The sequence below is a fragment of the Camelina sativa genome, chromosome 11, assembly GCF_000633955.1.
Source record: "Camelina sativa cultivar DH55 chromosome 11, Cs, whole genome shotgun sequence".
NCBI classification, from domain to species: Eukaryota; Viridiplantae; Streptophyta; class Magnoliopsida; order Brassicales; family Brassicaceae; genus Camelina; species Camelina sativa.
This window is the reverse complement of record NC_025695.1, coordinates 2588306-2607361: the sequence shown is the minus strand read 5'-3', so window position 1 is coordinate 2607361 and position 19056 is coordinate 2588306. Positions and strand designations below refer to the sequence as shown.

The 19056-nt window shown below is 35.5% G+C and overlaps 5 protein-coding genes across 8 annotated transcripts; 3 read left to right on the top strand and 2 right to left on the bottom strand.

Moving 5' to 3' along the window:
* On the top strand, positions 693-3509 carry LOC104721232 (plant intracellular Ras-group-related LRR protein 4-like). The gene is made up of 4 exons (XM_010439165.2): positions 693-1676; positions 1855-2768; positions 2869-3041; positions 3143-3509. The coding sequence occupies exons 1-3, from the start codon at positions 1088-1090 to the stop codon at positions 3007-3009; spliced, it is 1644 nt and encodes a 547-aa protein (XP_010437467.1). The 5' UTR covers positions 693-1087; the 3' UTR covers positions 3010-3041; positions 3143-3509.
* On the bottom strand, positions 6967-7853 carry LOC104721231 (probable E3 ubiquitin-protein ligase ATL45). Its single transcript, XM_010439164.2, has one exon. It carries the CDS (start codon positions 7751-7753, stop codon positions 7145-7147), a length of 609 nt encoding a protein of 202 aa, XP_010437466.1. The 5' UTR covers positions 7754-7853; the 3' UTR covers positions 6967-7144.
* LOC104721229 (54S ribosomal protein L19, mitochondrial-like) lies at positions 11553-12368 on the top strand. Of its 3 annotated transcripts, none has more exons than XM_010439162.2 (2): positions 11553-11841; positions 11923-12368. In XM_010439162.2, exons 1-2 carry the CDS (start codon positions 11600-11602, stop codon positions 12146-12148), a joined length of 468 nt encoding a protein of 155 aa, XP_010437464.1. In that variant the 5' UTR covers positions 11553-11599; the 3' UTR covers positions 12149-12368. The 3 variants fall into 3 exon arrangements, with proteins under 3 accessions (XP_010437464.1, XP_010437463.1, XP_010437465.1); XM_010439161.2 differs by having other exon boundaries at positions 11570-11856; positions 11938-12368; XM_010439163.2 differs by having other exon boundaries at positions 11570-11906; positions 11988-12368.
* LOC104721228 (probable serine/threonine-protein kinase sky1) lies at positions 12988-15472 on the top strand. The gene is made up of 4 exons (XM_010439160.2): positions 12988-13463; positions 13947-14738; positions 14822-14869; positions 14947-15472. Exons 1-4 carry the CDS (start codon positions 13281-13283, stop codon positions 15235-15237), a joined length of 1314 nt encoding a protein of 437 aa, XP_010437462.1. The 5' UTR covers positions 12988-13280; the 3' UTR covers positions 15238-15472.
* On the bottom strand, positions 16452-18419 carry LOC104721227. 2 transcript variants are annotated; one of them, XM_010439158.2, is made up of 2 exons: positions 18227-18419; positions 16452-17716 (listed from the first exon to the last, which is right to left on the bottom strand). In XM_010439158.2, the coding sequence occupies exon 2, from the start codon at positions 17698-17700 to the stop codon at positions 16699-16701; it is 1002 nt and encodes a 333-aa protein (XP_010437460.1). In that variant the 5' UTR covers positions 17701-17716; positions 18227-18419; the 3' UTR covers positions 16452-16698. The 2 variants fall into 2 exon arrangements, with proteins under 2 accessions (XP_010437460.1, XP_010437461.1); XM_010439159.1 differs by having other exon boundaries at positions 16452-17785; positions 18227-18411.

Sequence of the window (19056 nt, the reverse complement as noted above, 5' to 3'; positions counted from 1 at the left end):
CCTATCCTCTTTTTTTTTTCTTTGGGCAAAAATGTGTTGCTTTTTTATCTTGTCAACAACATTATTTATTGTTTTCTTTTTAACCTATGTAATTATTTTGGAATAATATCTCATTAGATATTTCACGAAAATAAGACTATACTAGTATTTGATTTGATCAACTTTATTATACATACACATAGGGGTTATTTTATGGGACTGTTAATTTATCTTTGATGATCCCTATAACATTCCAACTTCCAAGTTAATTGCTTATTTTCATCATTAGTATCCCCTCGATATCAAAATAATAATACTACTACTGTACTAAAAACCTAACGGTAACGAAAACGAATCATATTTTATTTTTAAAGGACAGTAAAAAACTGGAAATAGGCATTGATCTCCGCAGAATCTATTGCTGCATAAATAAATAGTAGAGTATTACGTTTTTTTCTTTATTTTTTTTTTTGTCTTTTCGAAATGAGTTTTGACAATTTCAATAAAATACGGTCAAAATACATACGATAAAAAGAGAGTGTATATATATAGTACAAAGGAGAAAATGGGAATAACGTGATATACAAAATCCACAGATAAGCAATAGGTCACCATCCCACGGTTCACGTTATTTCCGTCTTATTTATATTTGTAAACTATCCTCTACTGATAATGTTAATTAACCAAAACATTTCTGTCTTAACATCTTAAACAAGGAAAATTAATTTCATTATTATAGTTTTAATTTAGTGACAAATGACAATATAATACTAACTAGTATATTAATTAATAAAAAGGTAATCAATTATTTCTTGAAGAACTGAAGGAAGCAGCACAAGAAGAAGCAGCAGAAGCAGAAGCAGAAGCAGAAGCAGAATTTTTTTGTTCTTTTTTAAACACAGAGACAGAGAGTGATGGAAACAGCTGTATTTATTGTATAAGAAGAAACAAGAAGAACAAACTACCTCTGGGTTTCTACTTAATACTCTTTTCTCAATCTTTCCTTCTTCTTCAAACAAAAAAAAAAATCGACACTTTGAGAGCCAAAAAAAAAAAAAAAAAAAAAGGTTTCTTTTTTTTGTTTCGTTTCTTCCAATTTGGTTTAGTAATGGATTTGATGCAATTGGATAAGCGTTTGGATTCTACGGAGCAAGTGGTTGAAGAAATCATGAGAATTCACAGATCTCTACCACCAAGACCTGGAATCGACGAAGTTGAAGCTGCCAAGGGTATAATTGACAACGTTGATAAAGAAGACCAATCTTGTTTCGAAGCCATTGCTAGACAGAGGAAAAGCTCTGAAGTTTCCGGTGAGCTTTTCATGGTGTTGCAAGATATGAAGAGAGGTTTTGTTCAGTTTCGTAGCAGAGAGCAAAAGAGAGAAGCTTTGAAGCTTCTCGATCTGGAAGCTACTCACGCTATGTTCGATGATTTCATTCAGAGAGCTTCTAATTGCATTGCTTCTCCTTCTTCCTCTAACGGCTCTGTTCCGTCTCGTCCTCCTCCGGCTCCCAAGACGGCTACGACTCCGTCAAGTTTGTATTTTTCTGAGAAAGCCCCTGTTCGCCCCAAGGATATGGTTTCTAGAGACGACAGCTTCATGACCAACACTAAACCTTCTCTCTACGGCGATGGTTTTGCAGCTCCTCGAAAACCTCAGTTTCTGGATTCAACACTTACCGCCGGAAAATTCGCCGGTGAGTCGGACTAACCCTTCTCTTCTCTTGGTTCTCCAACTTAGGATTCTTCTGATATAGAAAGTGTTGGAATTGGAATTTGTTTAAAGTTTTAACCTTTAGATAGAGCAACAGGAATTGCAAATATAGATTATGTTAGTAAACTGTGGTGTGTGAATGAATCATTTGTTATGTGTAGGCAACGATGGAGAGAAGCTGAGTTTGATAAAACTTGCTAGTTTGATTGAGGTATCAGCTAAGAAAGCTACTCAAGACATTAATCTACAGAACAAGTTAACGGATCAAGTCGAATGGCTTCCGGACTCTATTGGCAAGTTATCGAGTCTCATTTCACTTGATATGTCTGAGAATCACATTGTGGTATTGCCAAACACCATAGGAGGACTTACTTCATTGACAAAGCTCGATTTGCATTCAAACAGAATCGGTCAGCTTCCTGAGTCTATAGGAGAATTGTTGAACTTGGTTTACCTCAATCTTGGTAGCAACCAGTTGTCATCTCTGCCTTCAGCATTTAGCAGACTGGTGAAACTCGAGGAGCTTGATTTGAGCTGTAACAACCTCCCTATTCTCCCTGAATCCATCGGTTCTCTTGTGAGTCTAAAGAAGCTCGACGTTGAGACCAATGATATTGAAGAGATCCCACATTCTATCGGTGGGTGCTCCTCGCTGAAAGAGCTCCGTGCAGATTATAACAAACTCAAGGCTCTTCCGGAAGCTATTGGGAAGATTACTACACTAGAGACCTTGTCTGTCCGTTACAATAACATTAGGCAGTTACCTACAACGATGTCTTCTTTAGCTAGTCTCAAAGAGCTGGATGTGAGTTTCAATGAGCTTGAGTCAGTGCCAGAGAGTTTGTGTTTTGCCACTACGCTTGTGAAGCTGAATGTTGGAAACAATTTCGCTGACATGATATCGCTACCGAGATCAATAGGCAACCTTGAGATGCTTGAAGAGCTTGATATAAGCAATAACCAGATCCGTGTTCTACCCGAATCCTTTAAAATGCTTACAAAGTTGCGTGTTTTTCGTGCTCAGGAGAATCCATTACAAGTTCCTCCTCGTGATATAGCTGAGAAGGGCCCTCAGGTTCTCTCATTTTTTATCTCTTCTCTCCTCTAGGTTTCTCATAATGTGGTCTAGATTCTTCTAAATGGTATTCACTCACGGATGATTCATATACTTTCAGGCTGTTGTTCAATACATGAATGATCTTGTGGAGACGAGAAACGCGAAATCTCAAATGGTTAAGCCGAAGAAGAGCTGGGTGCAGATGTGCTTCTTCTCCAAGTCCAACAAGAGAAAACAGAACAGCATGGAGATCGTCTAAAACAGCTGATAAAGTCTCTGACCCGTAATCAGGTAGCACTTTAGATTCCCAAACTCAAAAAATCAAGATTCACACTGTGCATTATTACGTATAACATAAACACCTGTTTTTGTCTTTCCCTCCCTTTTTTCAGGTAATTCTGTTAATGCTGTTGACAGCTCAAGTGGCAGACAAATCCAGCTATCTTCACACGACAATGCAAAGAGAGAGAGAGAGAGAGAGAAGCATTGATTTGCATTGCAACTCCGAGTACTGTAGATGTTTCATTATTCATTCTTTGTTTCTTTCTTCAATATTCACATGTATCATTGTTTCATTCATGTCTCCACATATCTGCTCTTTCTTTCCCCCGGTTATAGCCGAATCCATAGAGCCCATCCCAAAACAGAGCCCGAACCATGTCCCTCGTAGATTGACGTGTTCTTTTAATTCTTACCACTTTGATACTTTGATGTTCAGTGTATCGTCTCTGGTTTTGTTTCTTTGGTTTGAAACTTAAACGACTCTCGCACCTAAAAGTATCTGTGACTGTGTGACTGTGTGTATGGATAGAGATGTGATGTGATAGAGCTGTGATGCTTACTTGCTTAGAGGAGAGACATGACATGAGTAGGCCATGAACGTGGTTTTGTCTAGAGAGTTAAAAGTGGTTAATTAATACTCACTTGTAATAATGCAACTTGCGCTTTTTGTTTTGTCTAATGTATAATCGTCACGAGACATGGTCTTTCTTTTTGTGTGTTATCTTATCAGTATACATGTGACTTCACATGTGAACCAATGAATGAAGCAAAAAGCTTTGTTCCATCATTTGAAAACCCATGTTTTTACGTCGTTCTGTGGATCAATCTCTTCGGATGTGTAAAACATTAGGCCCATACAGAGTCTTTATTAGACTGGATCTGGGCTTTGTAGTATCGAGGCACAATAGTTTAATTAACACGAGTACGACACGTGACACATTGTTTCCTTTGTTCCTTGAAGTTGAAACCCTCCAAATGAATTCGTGTATTACCCACAACCCGGTTCAAATTAAGGTTCCAATTCCGAACCACACGCAGGTTTGGCATACAATCTCAGTTCATTCTTCTAACTTCGTTGTGAACAGACTCCAAACTTCTTTTTAATTTTTTTTTGTTGACATATTCCAAACTTGATTGTAGCTTTTATGAAAGCAGAGGATGTAACATAGTGAAAAGGTCTGGGTATAGGATTTGCCCAACTTGCGATGATAAGGCTGGTAGAAAGTGGTAGTAAAATTAAAAGGGACATATATAAAGTGAACGTTGAAAATAAGTAGGGGAAAAGGGTTTAGGGAAGACTAAGTCATCTAAAAAGAGATGAAGGATTGAAATGAATCTTCAAAATATATCACTTTTTTGACTATAAGGGCAAAAAAAAAAAAAAGATAGTTAGGAGCAAAGTACCCCATACTGAAATGATGATATATATACACATATCTATATATAGATTTGATATACATGAAAAAAAAACTAGTTTAAAACCTCGGACCACCCTCGCTATCTAACTTTCCTTTATTCTTCTTAATTTATTAGTTGATTAGAGTTATATATTCCTGAAATGATCATCATCTTAGAAGAAAAATATTCTTGAAAGCAAAATTTCACTTTTACACTAGGACACACATTATATTCCAGAAGAAAAAAAAAACCTAAATGATAATGTGTGTTTTAAAGAAAAAGTGCGCTTGAGGGACTTGGCTACTTGAGTTTGAAGCAAATAAAATCAATGGGAAAACTAGTCTTATCAACTTTTTCAGTGTTCTCATTTGATGTTGCTTATAACAAGATTTCACGAATCCAAGCGTGCAATAATTTCAAAAACTTGTAATAAACTCCAAGGTAACCAATTAAGCGAGTACATCAAACTAGAAATCAAAAATTAATGGACTCGTCTATTGTGTTTGGGAATGCTTATCCAAAATTTTAAATACGTTCGGCTTTAACAAGAAGATACAAACAAACAAAAAAAGGAGAGAAGAGTTGGATAAACCTAGAGCTAGTTTTAGAAGACAAAAATGTAAAAAGCGAAGTTAAAAAAGATGAAAAGTGTAAGCCGAAACTTTTCTTCACTTTAATTGCCTCTTGGGTGCAATATACTAATAAACATGTAGAGAGAAAAGAGATAAGGCATAAGATTCCTCCATTAAGTGAAACTGAAAGGTGGATGATATGATACTTGGCGGGCTTGTCATGCGTTTCTAGTGTCTATAAGTTGGGTGGTACGTTTATCGTTTTCCCCTTCTCTCTATATTCCTCTTTCTCCACCTTTTCCCCCTTTTCACTTTTCTTTTATTTTTGTATCATCATCATTATACAAAAAAATATATATATATATAAAAAAAACAGTAGTAGTCTAGCTAGTAACATTCGATTGTCTAAATCGGAAATAATTATTTTGATACAGAAAAATGTACATATCTCAGTTCGAAATTAGTTTTTTTTTTTTGGTAAAACAGAGTCTCAGTTCGAATTTAGTAGAGTGGACACAAGTATCCAGTTTTTGGAAAGTCCATAGCTATTTGAATCCTATTATTAGTAAATTTAAGCCAAAAATAATGGAATTACACTATCATGGTGAAAAGGGACCTAACATCATTAATTATCGTCAGATAATCAGATTTATGTTTGTTTAGCATGGAGTAGTACATTACAGATATTTTGAGATATTTTGTTAAAAACCCATCTATGTTTGCTAAGCTCTATAACTATAGTACGACATTAAACCAAAATAAACGAATTACTATAATGGTGAAAAGGGACCTATGTAAGTCTCATACTACAAAAAAAAAAAAAGGGATCTAGCAAAATAAATTACGTTTGTTTAACTAACATGGAGTACTTTTTAGATATCTTGGGAGATATTTTGTTAATTAAATCCATCTATATTCATAAGTTTATCCTCGATCGCCAACTTGCATTACAAATAACAAAAAAGCCCCTCTAATGAATAGGTGATACACTGATACCATATATGTGTAAATGTAGGAAAATAAACTGAAGTGCTATTATGATGAAAGAGAGACCTAACATATAATATAATAGTTCATTTTTATAGTGTCGTCTTTGTTAAATCTTAATCGTTGAGTAATTTAATTTCGTATATGATTTTAATGACATGTGTTTTGACAATACATATTTGCTAAGGCTATTATAAAGTATAAAACCCATATATATATATATAAATCATCATCACAATATTTATATTTCAGAAAAGAAAACATGTAATATGGAGGCAACGCATAAATCATGCATAATAATATCATTCGGATATGGTTTGGATGAAAATGAGGACCGAGTCATCCTTGCTTACGGGTAAAGGAGATGAGAGGACCATACATTCATTACATGCTTTCTTTGACTTACGATGACTGAGAAAAATAAGGGAGACTTCTAAATTACGCACACATACAACACACATATATCATGATGATTAGTGATATTATTTATTTTGTTTAATTTACATGTAACAAAACTTGTTGTAACAACACAGTATATAAGTTGGACTTACAGTGTGACAGTAACAAAAGAATTTGCTACTTATATTATATATATATATTTTTTTGTCTTCACTACTTATACTGTATTATACTACACTTGCACTTTGTTACTTTTTTTTTTTTTTTTTAATTTAAATGTGTGTCCACTGTCGGAAAAAGATAAACGCCCAATTTATCGCTAGATATTTCCAAAATAAACAAATATTTTTATAAGTTAAAGTCCAAAAAAAAAAGGAAAAAAACTTTTTCAGTTCAAAGATTTTTGTAATTTAATTGTTTTTTGGTTATTTTTTTGGGTAATGCTTCTGAAACACACGGGTTCACATGACCGACCCTTTTTCGTAGTGCTCAGGGTTGTCCAATCAATACAATCATCAATCATGCTCTTTTATTTCACAAAGATATTAATCCTCTAATCGAATTTGGCAATTTGCGAACTTCGAAATTTCATCTTGATTAGATTAATAAGAACAGTGGATTAAAGTCTTACATAACAGGATTATCGAAACATAACTAAAGAAAAAGATCACTACTAATTTTCCTAATTAATTTAATTAATACTTTACTTCACTTTAATCATGCCGATGTTTTAAAAAAAAAGAAAGAGAACTTTTTCTAAGGAAGAAAAGCAGGAATAATGGCGGAGGAAGTGAACTGTGAAGGATGATGTTGGTGTTGTGGTTGATCTTTGATATGAGTCTCCGCCGTGGAAGCATGGTGACCACACCTATCACACTTCACCGGAACCAAAATCCGACGACAAGAAGGACACGAAGACCTCGAAGTCAACCACTTGTCAATACACGCCACGTGGAAAGCGTGGTTACAGAGCGGTAGGATCCTGATCTCTTCGCCTTCGGCAAATTCCGTTATGCAAATAGCACACTCGGTGGATGAGTCGTCTCCGTCACCGCCGCCGGAAGAGGAGCACGGCGAATCTTCAGTAGAGGCGGTGTAAGTGGATTTGGGGAGCGCTTGGAGTGCTTTCTTCTTGAGACCTTTGTTCGGAGGAGGAGGAGGAGATTCTCCCGTGGCGGCGGAATTAACGCCGGTGAGACGGCGGAGCCAAGCGCAGCGAGCTACGGCGGCTAAACCGGCAACGCATATGAGAGCGCAGAGAAGAGCAGAGAGGATGACAACCATGTCGGTTTCGGCGGCGAGGATTTCTTCCGGTGGTGGTGGTGGCGACGACGCCGTACCGAGGAATCTAGAGGAGCGAGTCATTTTTTAATTGTTTTTGTCTGAAGAGAGAAAAATGTGAAGAAGATAGGGAAACTTTGTTCTTGTTCTTGTTTAAGAAAGAGAGAGAGAGGTAGAAGAAGAAGAAGAAGAAGAAGAAGAAGAATCTGATCCAAGTTAATATAATAGAGAGAGACACACATACACATCTCTACTTATATAAGATATGTCCCAATTTGCAGATAAAAATTATACTATATTAATCAAAATATTTTATTTAATTCATTTGGCATATATCGGCTGAAAAGGTTGTATGAATAGAAAACACGTAGTTTTTACAACTTTCCGAAGCTAAATAATGAGATTTTTTCCTAAGTATCCCGTAAAGACATACTTATTTGAATCTTTATTTCAAGTAGTAAAATATTTGTTTTTTGTTTTTTTTTTGGGGATTTCTTTCTCTATGTAGAGAAAATCTACGATGTTTCAAAACATAAGTTTAGTCCACTGGGAAAAATTTTAAATACATGCTTTGAACGTTGACAGTATTTAAAATTTTTAAATAATAAAAATGTGTAGTCAAACTAGTAAGATATGTAATTGAATTCTGTTAATGCCAGTATAAAAAATTTCAGAATTATGTAAAAATAATTATGCCAAGTTATATCATCATTCCATTTCGTAATTTTGCGAGTGACCAAACTGAAGTTTATTGATTTTTTTTTTTTTTTTGGTAGAACTGAAGTTTATTGATTCGATGACAATAGAGGATTTTTTTTTCTACACCAAAAAAAAAAAAAAAAACTAAAATACTGGTACTACAGTATTTGTTATTTTTAGTTATTTCTAAGCCGCATCAGAGATATTGACAACATGCGTATAGTTAACCGGGGGCGGGGTTCAATTTAATAATGGCAGCCCATAAAATATATTTAGATAAATAGATTTGGAAATATCGTAATCGTATTACAAAATATCATAATTACAAGAAGGATCATATAGCCGTATTAATATTACTAGAAAACGCAAGTAGAAAGAAAAAGATGGGGTAGGTGTGGGCGCTCTTTTTAGGTTCTGTTTGACGAACTCATTATCAAAAGGTATTAAGTATAATTTACTTTTCTTACCTAAACCTACTGCGATTAGACTCTTCTATTTACTTTATTCTCTTCGTTCTTTTCCTTCATTTTCTTTTTGGGCATCGAGAAGGATACCTTCAATTCAAAATACAAAAAAGATTGAGAGAATATGGTTTTGTTGACAGGTGGTGCTGATTGCTGAAGGTTGGATTCTATGAACTGAGAAGTTCTTGCAATATTTATCTAGTTTTATTTCAATATTTATATATATCTTGAAATTACACCGATTTTTGAAGCAGTTTTCTAATTTAGACTTGTAAATATATATGCTGGATTTTGTCTAGATGTAGGTGGGATCTTGATAACTATCAATTTTTACAGAATCTTTGAAATGGATCTACGTGTCCTCGAAACTCAAAAGGCAGTATAATATTTATTACATTATAGTATTAACGGCAGGTAACACCGTCCACGTGTGCATAAGTTTTGGTGTTTTCTAGACTCTCTCTGGGAGGTCATAGTAACCGAAATTTTATTGTATCAGTGGTTTTAAAAAGTCGAATCAAACCAAACTTCCATCATATCATACATTACAAACCAACGATCCAAATAAACTTCGTTTCCGCACGCGGTTTCAGCTGAAATTTCATAAGGTGATCGGGGGTCTTGGACTAGAGAAAGAGATGGATGGAGCTTACGAGAATAGATAGTTAAACCAAAAAAAATAGAAACGTTGCGAGAATAACAACTTTGAAAACGAAAGTACAATCGGAATGGAATATTTTTGTGTGTGTGTGTGTGATGTGAGTCTTAACGTCTTATATGGAACCAAAAAGGTGAAAAGCAAACCGAGTTATTGCACCAATAATTAAAACTAGAGAAGACATTAGTACACCGGAACAAATGAAGAATATAAGAAAAAACCAACAATAATTGAGTCTGGACGCATTGATCATGCCATGTAAAAAACGGAAATCAAACAAACCAGTCCTGCAAACAACAATAATGGAGACTGGAAGCATCGATCAATTATATACTGACGTTTAGAGCATCCATAATCGATAGTTTTGGAATAAACCAGCTTAGAGGTTTTTTACTTTATATACGTGTGTGTTGTTTGTTTTTTACACAAATATAGATTTGTATGTTTCATAATTTTCGTAATTCTTTAACAAAAAAATATATATTCGTAATTCTTTTTTTTATCATGAATTGTTTTTGGGTTTGGAAGAAATATTAGTACTATTTTTTAAATCATTAGATGAAAAATACAACAAATTAGTTGCCATACCCATACGTAGTGTGTGTGCAAATCATCATATGCATATTAAAAGTTAGTAGATATGTACGTATTCACAAATAATTGATATTATTCCATTTTCATAGATAATAACATTATATATGTTCTGTTCGAAGTCTCTCTATCTTTAGGTCCACGTACGGGCATACTTTGCACCAGTTACAATAAAGTAAGTTTGACATGTATGATAGTCCATGCGATCGATTCCAGCTAATCAAATATTGTAACTTATTCGATATATCCAATATACTCAAATTCAATATATCTAATATATAGTGAATCAAATATAAAAGTGATAGAGAAATTAGCAGTTTTGGACTTCGCCGAAGTAACAACGAAAGGTTGACAAAAATAAAGGGTAATTAAAAAGCCCACACGATCAGTTTAAAGAGTTGAATATGTATTTTGTAGAGCAATAAAACGAGTCAAAGTCATGCCTGTGAGTTACGTGTTCTATATGTGTCCATGATTATAACGCAAGAGCAATATCATGTCGGTGCGCAAACTTGTTTTGACTTTTTTTTTTTTTTTTTTTTTTTTTTTTTTTTNTGAAAACATAAATTTTTAATATACATACACATGACGTCATAAAAAATGATATATTCAGTTGCTATGCCGTTTCAATATACAGTCGAACTTCCATAAATTAATACTCTTTAAATTAATAATTGCTATAAATTAACAAAAAATTTTGGTTTCAAGTTAAGCCGGTATAAAAAATGACACATTTTGATAAAATAATAAAATATTTTTTTTGGAAATCTTTTATAAAAATATAATCCTATCAATATTATAAATTAATAATCATATAAACTGATATATATATATATATCTAAGAAAATCTAGTGAAATATGATTCTATTGTTGTTTGCCTATTTTTGAATTTGCATTCTTGTTGGAGCTTATTTTTAATTTTTTTCAAATCACGTCTATAAATTGTGAAGAGTCATAAAAGTGATAATTGCTTCTTTAGTAATTGGTTTTAAAGGTACCGTAATATCTTATGCGACTTCATCATTACCATGAAGGATAGTAGTAACAATTTTTTTAAACTCTAAATTTCTAACATTTCTCAATTTTACCTAGATAATTTCAACAATTGACATTTATCCTATTACGATAATCAAAATTATAAAGTAAAAAAATTCTTTAAAAATGTGAATGATAACAAAAATATTTTATTTTGTAATAGAAATTTTTCAATATGAAAATGAGAAAATCTCTTCATAAAATTAATAGAGATTTTACTGTAAATAGAGTTATAGAAAACGACACTTCACACTCTTTGTTAATTCATTTGAATTGTTTGTCATGTAACTATTGATTATTTCGGTCACGGTCCCATTATAATCCCAATCTTCATCAACAGGTCCAAAACAACAATTCCGCAAGTAAATAATGGGCTTTTATATAAGGCCCAAATTAAAAGCAAAAGGCCCAATCTCTACACCTTTGTCACAAAAACCCTTGAAGAAGAACCGTGGAAGCTCTCTGTTTTTCACGATCCCAACAATGGCGGCTGCGAAAGAGATCCTACTACGGCGACCAGTGGCGGCGACAATCAGGCTAACCGTTCCGGCGGGAGGCGCAAGACCAGCACCACCGGTAGGTCCGGCGCTAGGTCAGTACAGGCTTAACCTGATGGCATTCTGCAAAGACTTCAACGCTCGGACTCAAAAGTACAAACCAGACACCCCGATGGCCGTGACGATAACGGCGTTCAAGGACAACTCATTCGAATTCACCGTCAAGTCTCCGTCTGTGTCGTGGTACGTCAAGAAAGCAGCTGGAGTGGACAAAGGGAGCACTCGTCCTGGACATTTGACGGTGACGANTCCTTCCGTGTCGTGGTACGTCAAGAAAGCAGCTGGAGTCGACAAAGGGAGCACTCGTCCTGGACATTTGACGGTGACGACGCTTTCGGTGAGACACGTGTACGAGATCGCGAAGGTGAAGCAGACGGATCCGTTTTGTCAGTATATGCCGTTGGAGTCGATTTGCAAATCCATCATTGGTACTGCTAATTCTATGGGTATCAAGATCGTTCAGGGTTTGGAGTGATTTTTAAGGGGTTTCTCGATGGAAGAGAGATTGTTCTGTGTTTTTTTTTTGTTGTTTTTGTTTGTTTGTTTCAATTGATAAAATGGAGCTCCAAAGCTTTTCAGTCAGGTATTGAGAAACTAAATTAGAGATTGAGTTTGTGGATTGGCTGAGAGAGATTCAGTTTGTTCAACTTTGATCGATTGAATAATTTGGAAAGTACAGAGTTTGTGTTGTTGTTGTTGTGGCTGTTGAATCGTTAGTATAGGCAAAGTAATCTAAAAGTTCGTTCCTTTACCCTCATTGATCAGATTCTGTTTCTTATGCACTCAGTAAAGTCAGAAAGAATTGTGTGTTATCGAGGTTAGTGAATTGAAGGAGCAATGGGGTGGTCTGAAATGGCGAAGACACAAGTAAGATCTAAAGAAAGAGAGATCAGTCTCAATTTAAAAAACAGAGAACTTTTGAATTGCGTTTCTTGAATCTTCGTCTGCAATATCTTTTCTAGTGTAACAGCTTTGTATGTAGTTGTATGTTTAGAGAAACAAGAAACTTCACTTTTGTTGCATAGGATGACTAGCACACTGGCGTATGATTGTTTGTTATCTGTAATCGGAGTCCAAAGCTTATTACTGCTTGATGAAGTCCAGCTCGACTCAGTTGCTTCTGTTGATCGGATCCTAAAATTTTGCTGAAGTATTTGAAATTTGGATACCATATCGAATGTTGTGGTCAAGGAAAGACATTGACTTTGGTTCTTGAGAGGGGAGAAAAAAAGAGAGACGCCTGACCGGAGAAAATAGACTCAACAACTCTCTCCTCCTATGAAAAGGGCAAAAGAGAGAAAATAGACAAAAAGAAAAGTTTAAATCGGGAAAAATCTGAAGCAATCTCGTTTGATTAAATAAATCACAGGAAAGAGCGAAAAGTGGAGAGGGTCTTACGTTTCAGGGCCACACGCAAAATCTGAGTGCCCATTCCTCTCTCTTTTGTCTTTCTCTCTCTGTTCTAAGAAAAGGGAGAAGCTCCTTTGTCTTGTGTTGTTTGGGGGTCCTTTGCAAAGATCCAATTTTTTTTTACGATCGAAATCGACCCGGCGACTCGTTGAGGGAATTCAGACACGTATTACGTCTTTGTAGATTAGATTAGAGATATGTCGTGTTCATCTTCTTCCGGATCAGAAGGTGAAGAAGAAGGTTACGATGCTTACCGTAAAGGTGGTTATCACGCCGTCAGGATCGGCGATCCTTTCTCCGGTGGTCGTTACATCGCTCAGAGAAAGCTTGGTTGGGGTCAATTCTCCACCGTTTGGCTTGCCTACGATACTCTCACCTCTGTACGCATCTCTCTCTCTCTCTCTCTCTCTCTCTCTTCGATTTCAGTTGCTTTGGTCGTTAATGCCTTATTCTGATTCCTAAATAATTGTGAACATCAAGCCTCTCTATTCATTCGTTTCATTTCTGGGCTCTGATCTCTTGTTTTTTTCTCATCTGAGACAAATCGAGATCGAATCACATTCAAATGACACTGTTTAAAGCTAAAGACTCATCCTTTATATACAATACGCATCTGTTAGTTTTATAAGTCCAATAGATTTTGGTGCAAGATGATTCTGATTTTTGAAATTGTGGATCATAACTCTAGATTTGGCGCTATACTACTCTCTAGCTAAACATTTTACCAGATTTGTTTGCTCAAAAGGGTTGCGTATTAAATGGTTTAAGTATCTTTAATCATAGGAAGAAGATAACGGTGATATTGAAGTATGTATATCCTAAGAATGTTTTGCTTTGGTATGTGTTTATGTCTGTTTTTGTAGAACTATGTTGCTTTGAAGATTCAGAAGAGCGCACAACAATTTGCTCAAGCTGCACTTCACGAAATCGAGTTTCTTTCAGCTGCTGCTGATGGAGATGTCGACAATTCCAAATGTGTTGTTCGTCTTATCGACCATTTTAAGCATATTGGTCCAAACGGACAGCATTTATGCATGGTGCTTGAGTTTCTTGGCGATAGCTTGCTCCGTTTAATCAGATACAACCGTTACAAAGGTTTGAAAATGAACAAAGTCCGGGAGATTTGCAGATGTATATTGACTGGTTTAGATTATTTGCACTGCGAGCTCGGTATGATTCACTCCGACTTAAAACCTGAAAACATTCTTCTTTGTTCCACCATCGACCCTGCCAAAGATCCTGTTAGATCTGGACTAACCCCAATACTAGAAAAGCCAGAGGGAAACGCAAACGGTGGCGGATCCACGATGAATCTGATTGAGAAGAAGCTAAAGAGGAGAGCAAAAAGAGCGGTTGCTAAAATATCAGAAAGAAGAGTTTCAATGGTGGGTGAAGAAACATCATCCAAGACGGAAAGAAGTCTTGATGGGATTGATATGAGATGCAAAGTGGTTGACTTTGGTAACGCTTGTTGGGCTGATAAACAGTTTGCGGAAGAGATACAAACGAGACAGTACCGAGCTCCTGAAGTTATACTAAAGTCAGGTTACTCTTTCTCTGTTGATATGTGGTCTTTTGGTTGTACGGCTTTCGAGCTTGTCACAGGAGATATGCTATTTGCTCCAAAAGAAGGAGATGGTTATGGAGAAGACGAGGTCAGATACTAAATCTATAACCTCAAGAGTTTGCTTCTTCAAATTTTTTTGTCCTGATTTTGTTATATGGTTTTTGAATTTAGGATCACCTTGCTCTTATGATGGAACTCCTAGGAAAGATGCCTCGAAAGGTATTTGATTTGTTGCTTTTCCGCTCTGTTTTCTCGGTTTGTGGTCTCCTTCTTATGATATGCTTTTGGTTGAGCAGATTGCGATTGGGGGAGCGAGATCGAAAGACTATTTTGACAGACACGGGGATTTGAAAAGGATCCGGCGGTTGAAATATTGGTCACTTGATCGCTTACTGATTGATAAATACAAGCTTCCAGAAACAGAAGCAAAGGAGTTTGCCGAGTTTGTGACTTCGATTCTGGAGTTTGCGCCAGAGAAACGACCAACTGCGCAGCAGTGCTTGGAACATCCGTGGATGAATGTAAAGACAGAGAACGATGCAGATAATGTAGATGCACAAATGAACAACTTGCAGATCAAAGGGTGAAAAAGAAACTCAAAACTTTTTCTATCGTTCTTCATTCCTTTTTGAATAACTTTCTTCTTTTATTAATGGATTTTTTTGGTAATTGTTCGTTGCTGTTTCGGGGGACATATGATTATTGATTGATTAACCATCGATTTCATTTGTTACTTATAGAGAATTGTCTATGTAGCGATGAATTGACTAACAAAGTTGTTACTTACCTCTTCTTTGGGCTTCAATATTGAGTCTTCTTCTTTCGGTTTGTTTTGATATTATTGTCAGATGTCTATTGGTTTCGTGCCTCTGAGTTGGTTTTGGGGTTGTATCGGTTGAAAAAAACCATGTATTTGACTTGTATTTGCTAAGTTTTATAAAAATTATCTTGGTAATATATTTCTAAATCTAATTTTAAACAGAAAATGACAAATAGAGGTATTCGACCAAAAAAAAAAAAAAAAAATCTGATAGTTTTACATGTTGTCTTATAATAAATTCCTAATTCTAATAACTTGTTCATTTGTTGTTGTCGGTTAAATCCATTAATGTTTTTTTCTTGTCATATTCTCAAATAGTACTCCGTTAGTGTCTGTGTCGGTTGTTTTTCGCAGCGTAATGGAGTGCAGTTACTTTATACTTTATTGACGACTATCATATGAGTTTTTTACTTTTTAGTAAACCTGGTCAAATACAAAATCAAGTTCCCGTTTTAGACATGTCGTTGTCAATGTATTTTCGAAGTAATAAATTTACGTTATATAGAAAGATAGAAACCAAAATACCCTAAATGACGAAACTGCAATTTTCAGTGTCATATAATCTGAAAAAAAAAAAAACTACTCTAGTTGTTAGTAAATCTAAAAAGCGACATTGCCAGATGGTTTTAACTTTCAGACCACATGTGACGTGCATGACTTAGCACATTTGTCTTCAAAGATTTACGTATATTACTATTTCTCCTTCTTCTGTGTCACACGTTCCATATCACCACGTGGAGATCTATCTACACGTGACACCCTGTATCCAATCGTTGAATCCACAAAATACATTTCTTTTTTTGTAAATTACAATCCCTAGTATAATGGTATCTTGTGCATTAAAAACTTACCTTTACCCAACCCACTACACTAAAAGCACTTCACAATTAGGTGCAAACTTTCTTTATAATTTGGTCACTTATCAATTAATCGTTTCTTAGCAAAAATAAAATAAAATAACAAATACTATAACTCAACAAAAAAAAAGTACATAACTTTATTACATTTCATGCTCATCTATGAATCCGAAAATATCAAACCTTCTTCTTCTACACAACTGTAATGGCAAATAAAGTGTATTAATATGTATATATTTAACAATATATAACATAAAACTCAAAACACATCCAAAAAAGGAAACAACAATGTGAATCTTATACTGAAAATGGCAATGCTTGACCAAATTTTGAAGAAAAAAAACGAGTCATTTTCTTCTGTAGGGCGATCACTATGATGACCGTACGGCTTTGTTCTGCTTCACACATTCTGGAGCCGCCTTGAGGTCCTGGCATTTCCAAGCCGGGATCACGCCGTCCTCCTGCGGCTGAGCCACCGGTAACGTAGACGCGGAGGTAGTTCCGTTTTCTTGGTTTCTAGAATTACAAATGCTCAAAGGAAGCTTCTTTAGCTTCACTCTTCCTCTTCTTTTACCCAATGAGCTGCTTTCCTCCCCTGCTTTCTTCGAATCCGCTTCTTCATCCCTGTTTGATCTAGCTATCTCTAACCCTTCATACGAGCTGTCTGAATCCACGACTCCCGCAATGTCCTTCATAGAACCTGTTACTATAATACTACTACTCCCACCACCAGCTTCAACTACGTTCTTGTTCTTCTTATGCTTCTTGTATCTCTGACCATTCTCCTCGAATTCCGAGTAAGTTCTCAAGACTCTAGGATACGTATTGTCTATAGCTCGATGCAACCTACGCGCTAAATCATCTCCCTCGTCTCTTCTTAGCTGTTGTCCCTTGGAATACAAAAGCTCGACGGGGACATGTTTCTTCTGCTTGTTCTTCTTAGGAGACCTCTCCTTGGAATCAGGGATAGCTTCTTTAGGGAAAGAATCAACAAATTCCAATGCCCTCTTAGCCGCAGCGATCGCCCTGGCGGAAACCAAAGCCTTTTCGTTCGCAATCGCCCTGGCAGCCTTTGCAGCTTTAACCGCTAAAGCAGCTGCGGATCTCGTCGAGGCAACGAGCTCTTCCGGTGACTGATCATTGTTGAAACGGGAAGCTAACAAATTGTCGAGATGGGTCTGGACATGGGTTGGAGCAGAGGAAGATCCGTTAGAGTTTGAAGTTGAGGAAGAAGAAGCGAAATCAGAAGGAGAAGATCCATTGACGTTGTTGTTGGGGTTTAGTTTCTTGAATCCAGCTAGTAATCTCTTACGAGGAGGGAGATGCGAATCTGAATCGAGCTGATTCATCATGTCACACGGATTCCTCTCCATTTATTAAAACCCAAATCTGAGAAAATTACCAGAATGAAAGTGTCTTAATTTCGGATCAGAATTCGAATTATGAATGAGATCAGATCTGATGAAGAGACAAATTAGAGAGTTAATACATTTGCTGATTGCCTGATTGAGAGATTACAAAGATTAAGACAAAACCTTAAAGATGTATACTTTAAGACACTTGCTAATTTATTAGGATTGCCTGATGTATACATTTGCTAATTTCGGATTACAAATACATTCTGTAGTTTCCTTAAAGATGTATACTTTAATCAAATAGTTCGATCTTTATCAAATATGAATACTCAAAACTCAATTTCAAAATCATATAATTATAACAACAAAATTTAAGCAGAAAATTCTTGACATGAATGAGCTGATGATTACTTGATCATAAGGGTGTGATCGATGAATAACGAATTACGTTAGCATTGAAAAAGAACAAAACCATGAATCATAAATTAGAAAAACAGAGTAAACAGAGAGAACAAAACAAGCAAATTCGATTTTTTTTTCTTACCTCGTGCGTTTTCTTGTCAGTTTTTGAATTGCCGGCAGTTTTAAGTTATCTTTATCATAGTCTCAGTTTCTTTGTAAATGAAAAGGTAAAGAGAGGCAGAGGAAGATGAGAGAGTTTAGGGAGAAAAAAAGAAAATTAGGGTTTGCAGAGAGAAAGGAGGAGGAGGAGGAGGATGAAGAAGACAAGAGAATTTTGTTCCATTTATATATGTAAACCCTATAAAATAACAAAATCAACTCTCTCTTTTTTTTTTTTTTTTTTTTAATTATCACATAATTTTGTAATTTTTTGATTGACATACATATGTGTCATTTGTGCGTGTTTTTAATTACAGTTCCTATCTCTTACACGACAACAACCTCAGAAAAAAGATTAAACTAGCTGGTCATGCTTTCCGTTATTATTACATTTCCTCCGTCTAACTATAATAACGGCCGTCATTTATTTCCCTTTGTAATTTCTTCACGGAGTTACTATTTCGCTTCGGAGTTAATTTTCATTTTTTTTCCTACAACTTTAATATTTAATATATGAAATAATGTGAACATATATTTCCAGAAAACATCGCTATACGAAATGGAATTACCATATCATTGACGTGGTTCAGAATTGATGGTGGATGGGTATCAAAGCAACGTGGTCGATCCAAGATCTTAGTTTGGAGAGAAAAAAATGTAGAATCGACAAAAGACTAATTAATCTGATTAGATTAAATATGATCATTATAGAGTCCCTACTAGTGTGTTAAAATTTAATTTATGTTTGGCGGAGATAGATAGTCAACTTCACCAGCCCACTTGTCGTGCCATTTCATTCTCAATATACCCCAA

What these genes read in the sequence shown, in the direction of transcription:
- LOC104721232 (XM_010439165.2), top strand. Translation starts at nt 1,088, where the DNA reads ATGGATTTGATGCAATTGGATAAGCGTTTGGATTCTACGGAGCAAGTG. An exon ending in TACCGCCGGAAAATTCGCCG is followed by an intron (nt 1,677 to 1,854) that starts GTGAGTCGGACT and finishes TGTTATGTGTAG; the next exon opens with GCAACGATGGAGAGAAGCTG. An exon ending in TAGCTGAGAAGGGCCCTCAG is followed by an intron (nt 2,769 to 2,868) that starts GTTCTCTCATTT and finishes ATATACTTTCAG; the next exon opens with GCTGTTGTTCAATACATGAA.
- LOC104721227 (XM_010439158.2), bottom strand. Translation starts at nt 17,700, where the DNA reads ATGGAGAGGAATCCGTGTGACATGATGAATCAGCTCGATTCAGATTCG.
- LOC104721231 (XM_010439164.2), bottom strand. Translation starts at nt 7,753, where the DNA reads ATGACTCGCTCCTCTAGATTCCTCGGTACGGCGTCGTCGCCACCACCA.
- LOC104721228 (XM_010439160.2), top strand. Translation starts at nt 13,281, where the DNA reads ATGTCGTGTTCATCTTCTTCCGGATCAGAAGGTGAAGAAGAAGGTTAC. An exon ending in ATGGTTATGGAGAAGACGAG is followed by an intron (nt 14,739 to 14,821) that starts GTCAGATACTAA and finishes TTTTGAATTTAG; the next exon opens with GATCACCTTGCTCTTATGAT. An exon ending in TAGGAAAGATGCCTCGAAAG is followed by an intron (nt 14,870 to 14,946) that starts GTATTTGATTTG and finishes TTGGTTGAGCAG; the next exon opens with ATTGCGATTGGGGGAGCGAG.
- LOC104721229 (XM_010439162.2), top strand. Translation starts at nt 11,600, where the DNA reads ATGGCGGCTGCGAAAGAGATCCTACTACGGCGACCAGTGGCGGCGACA.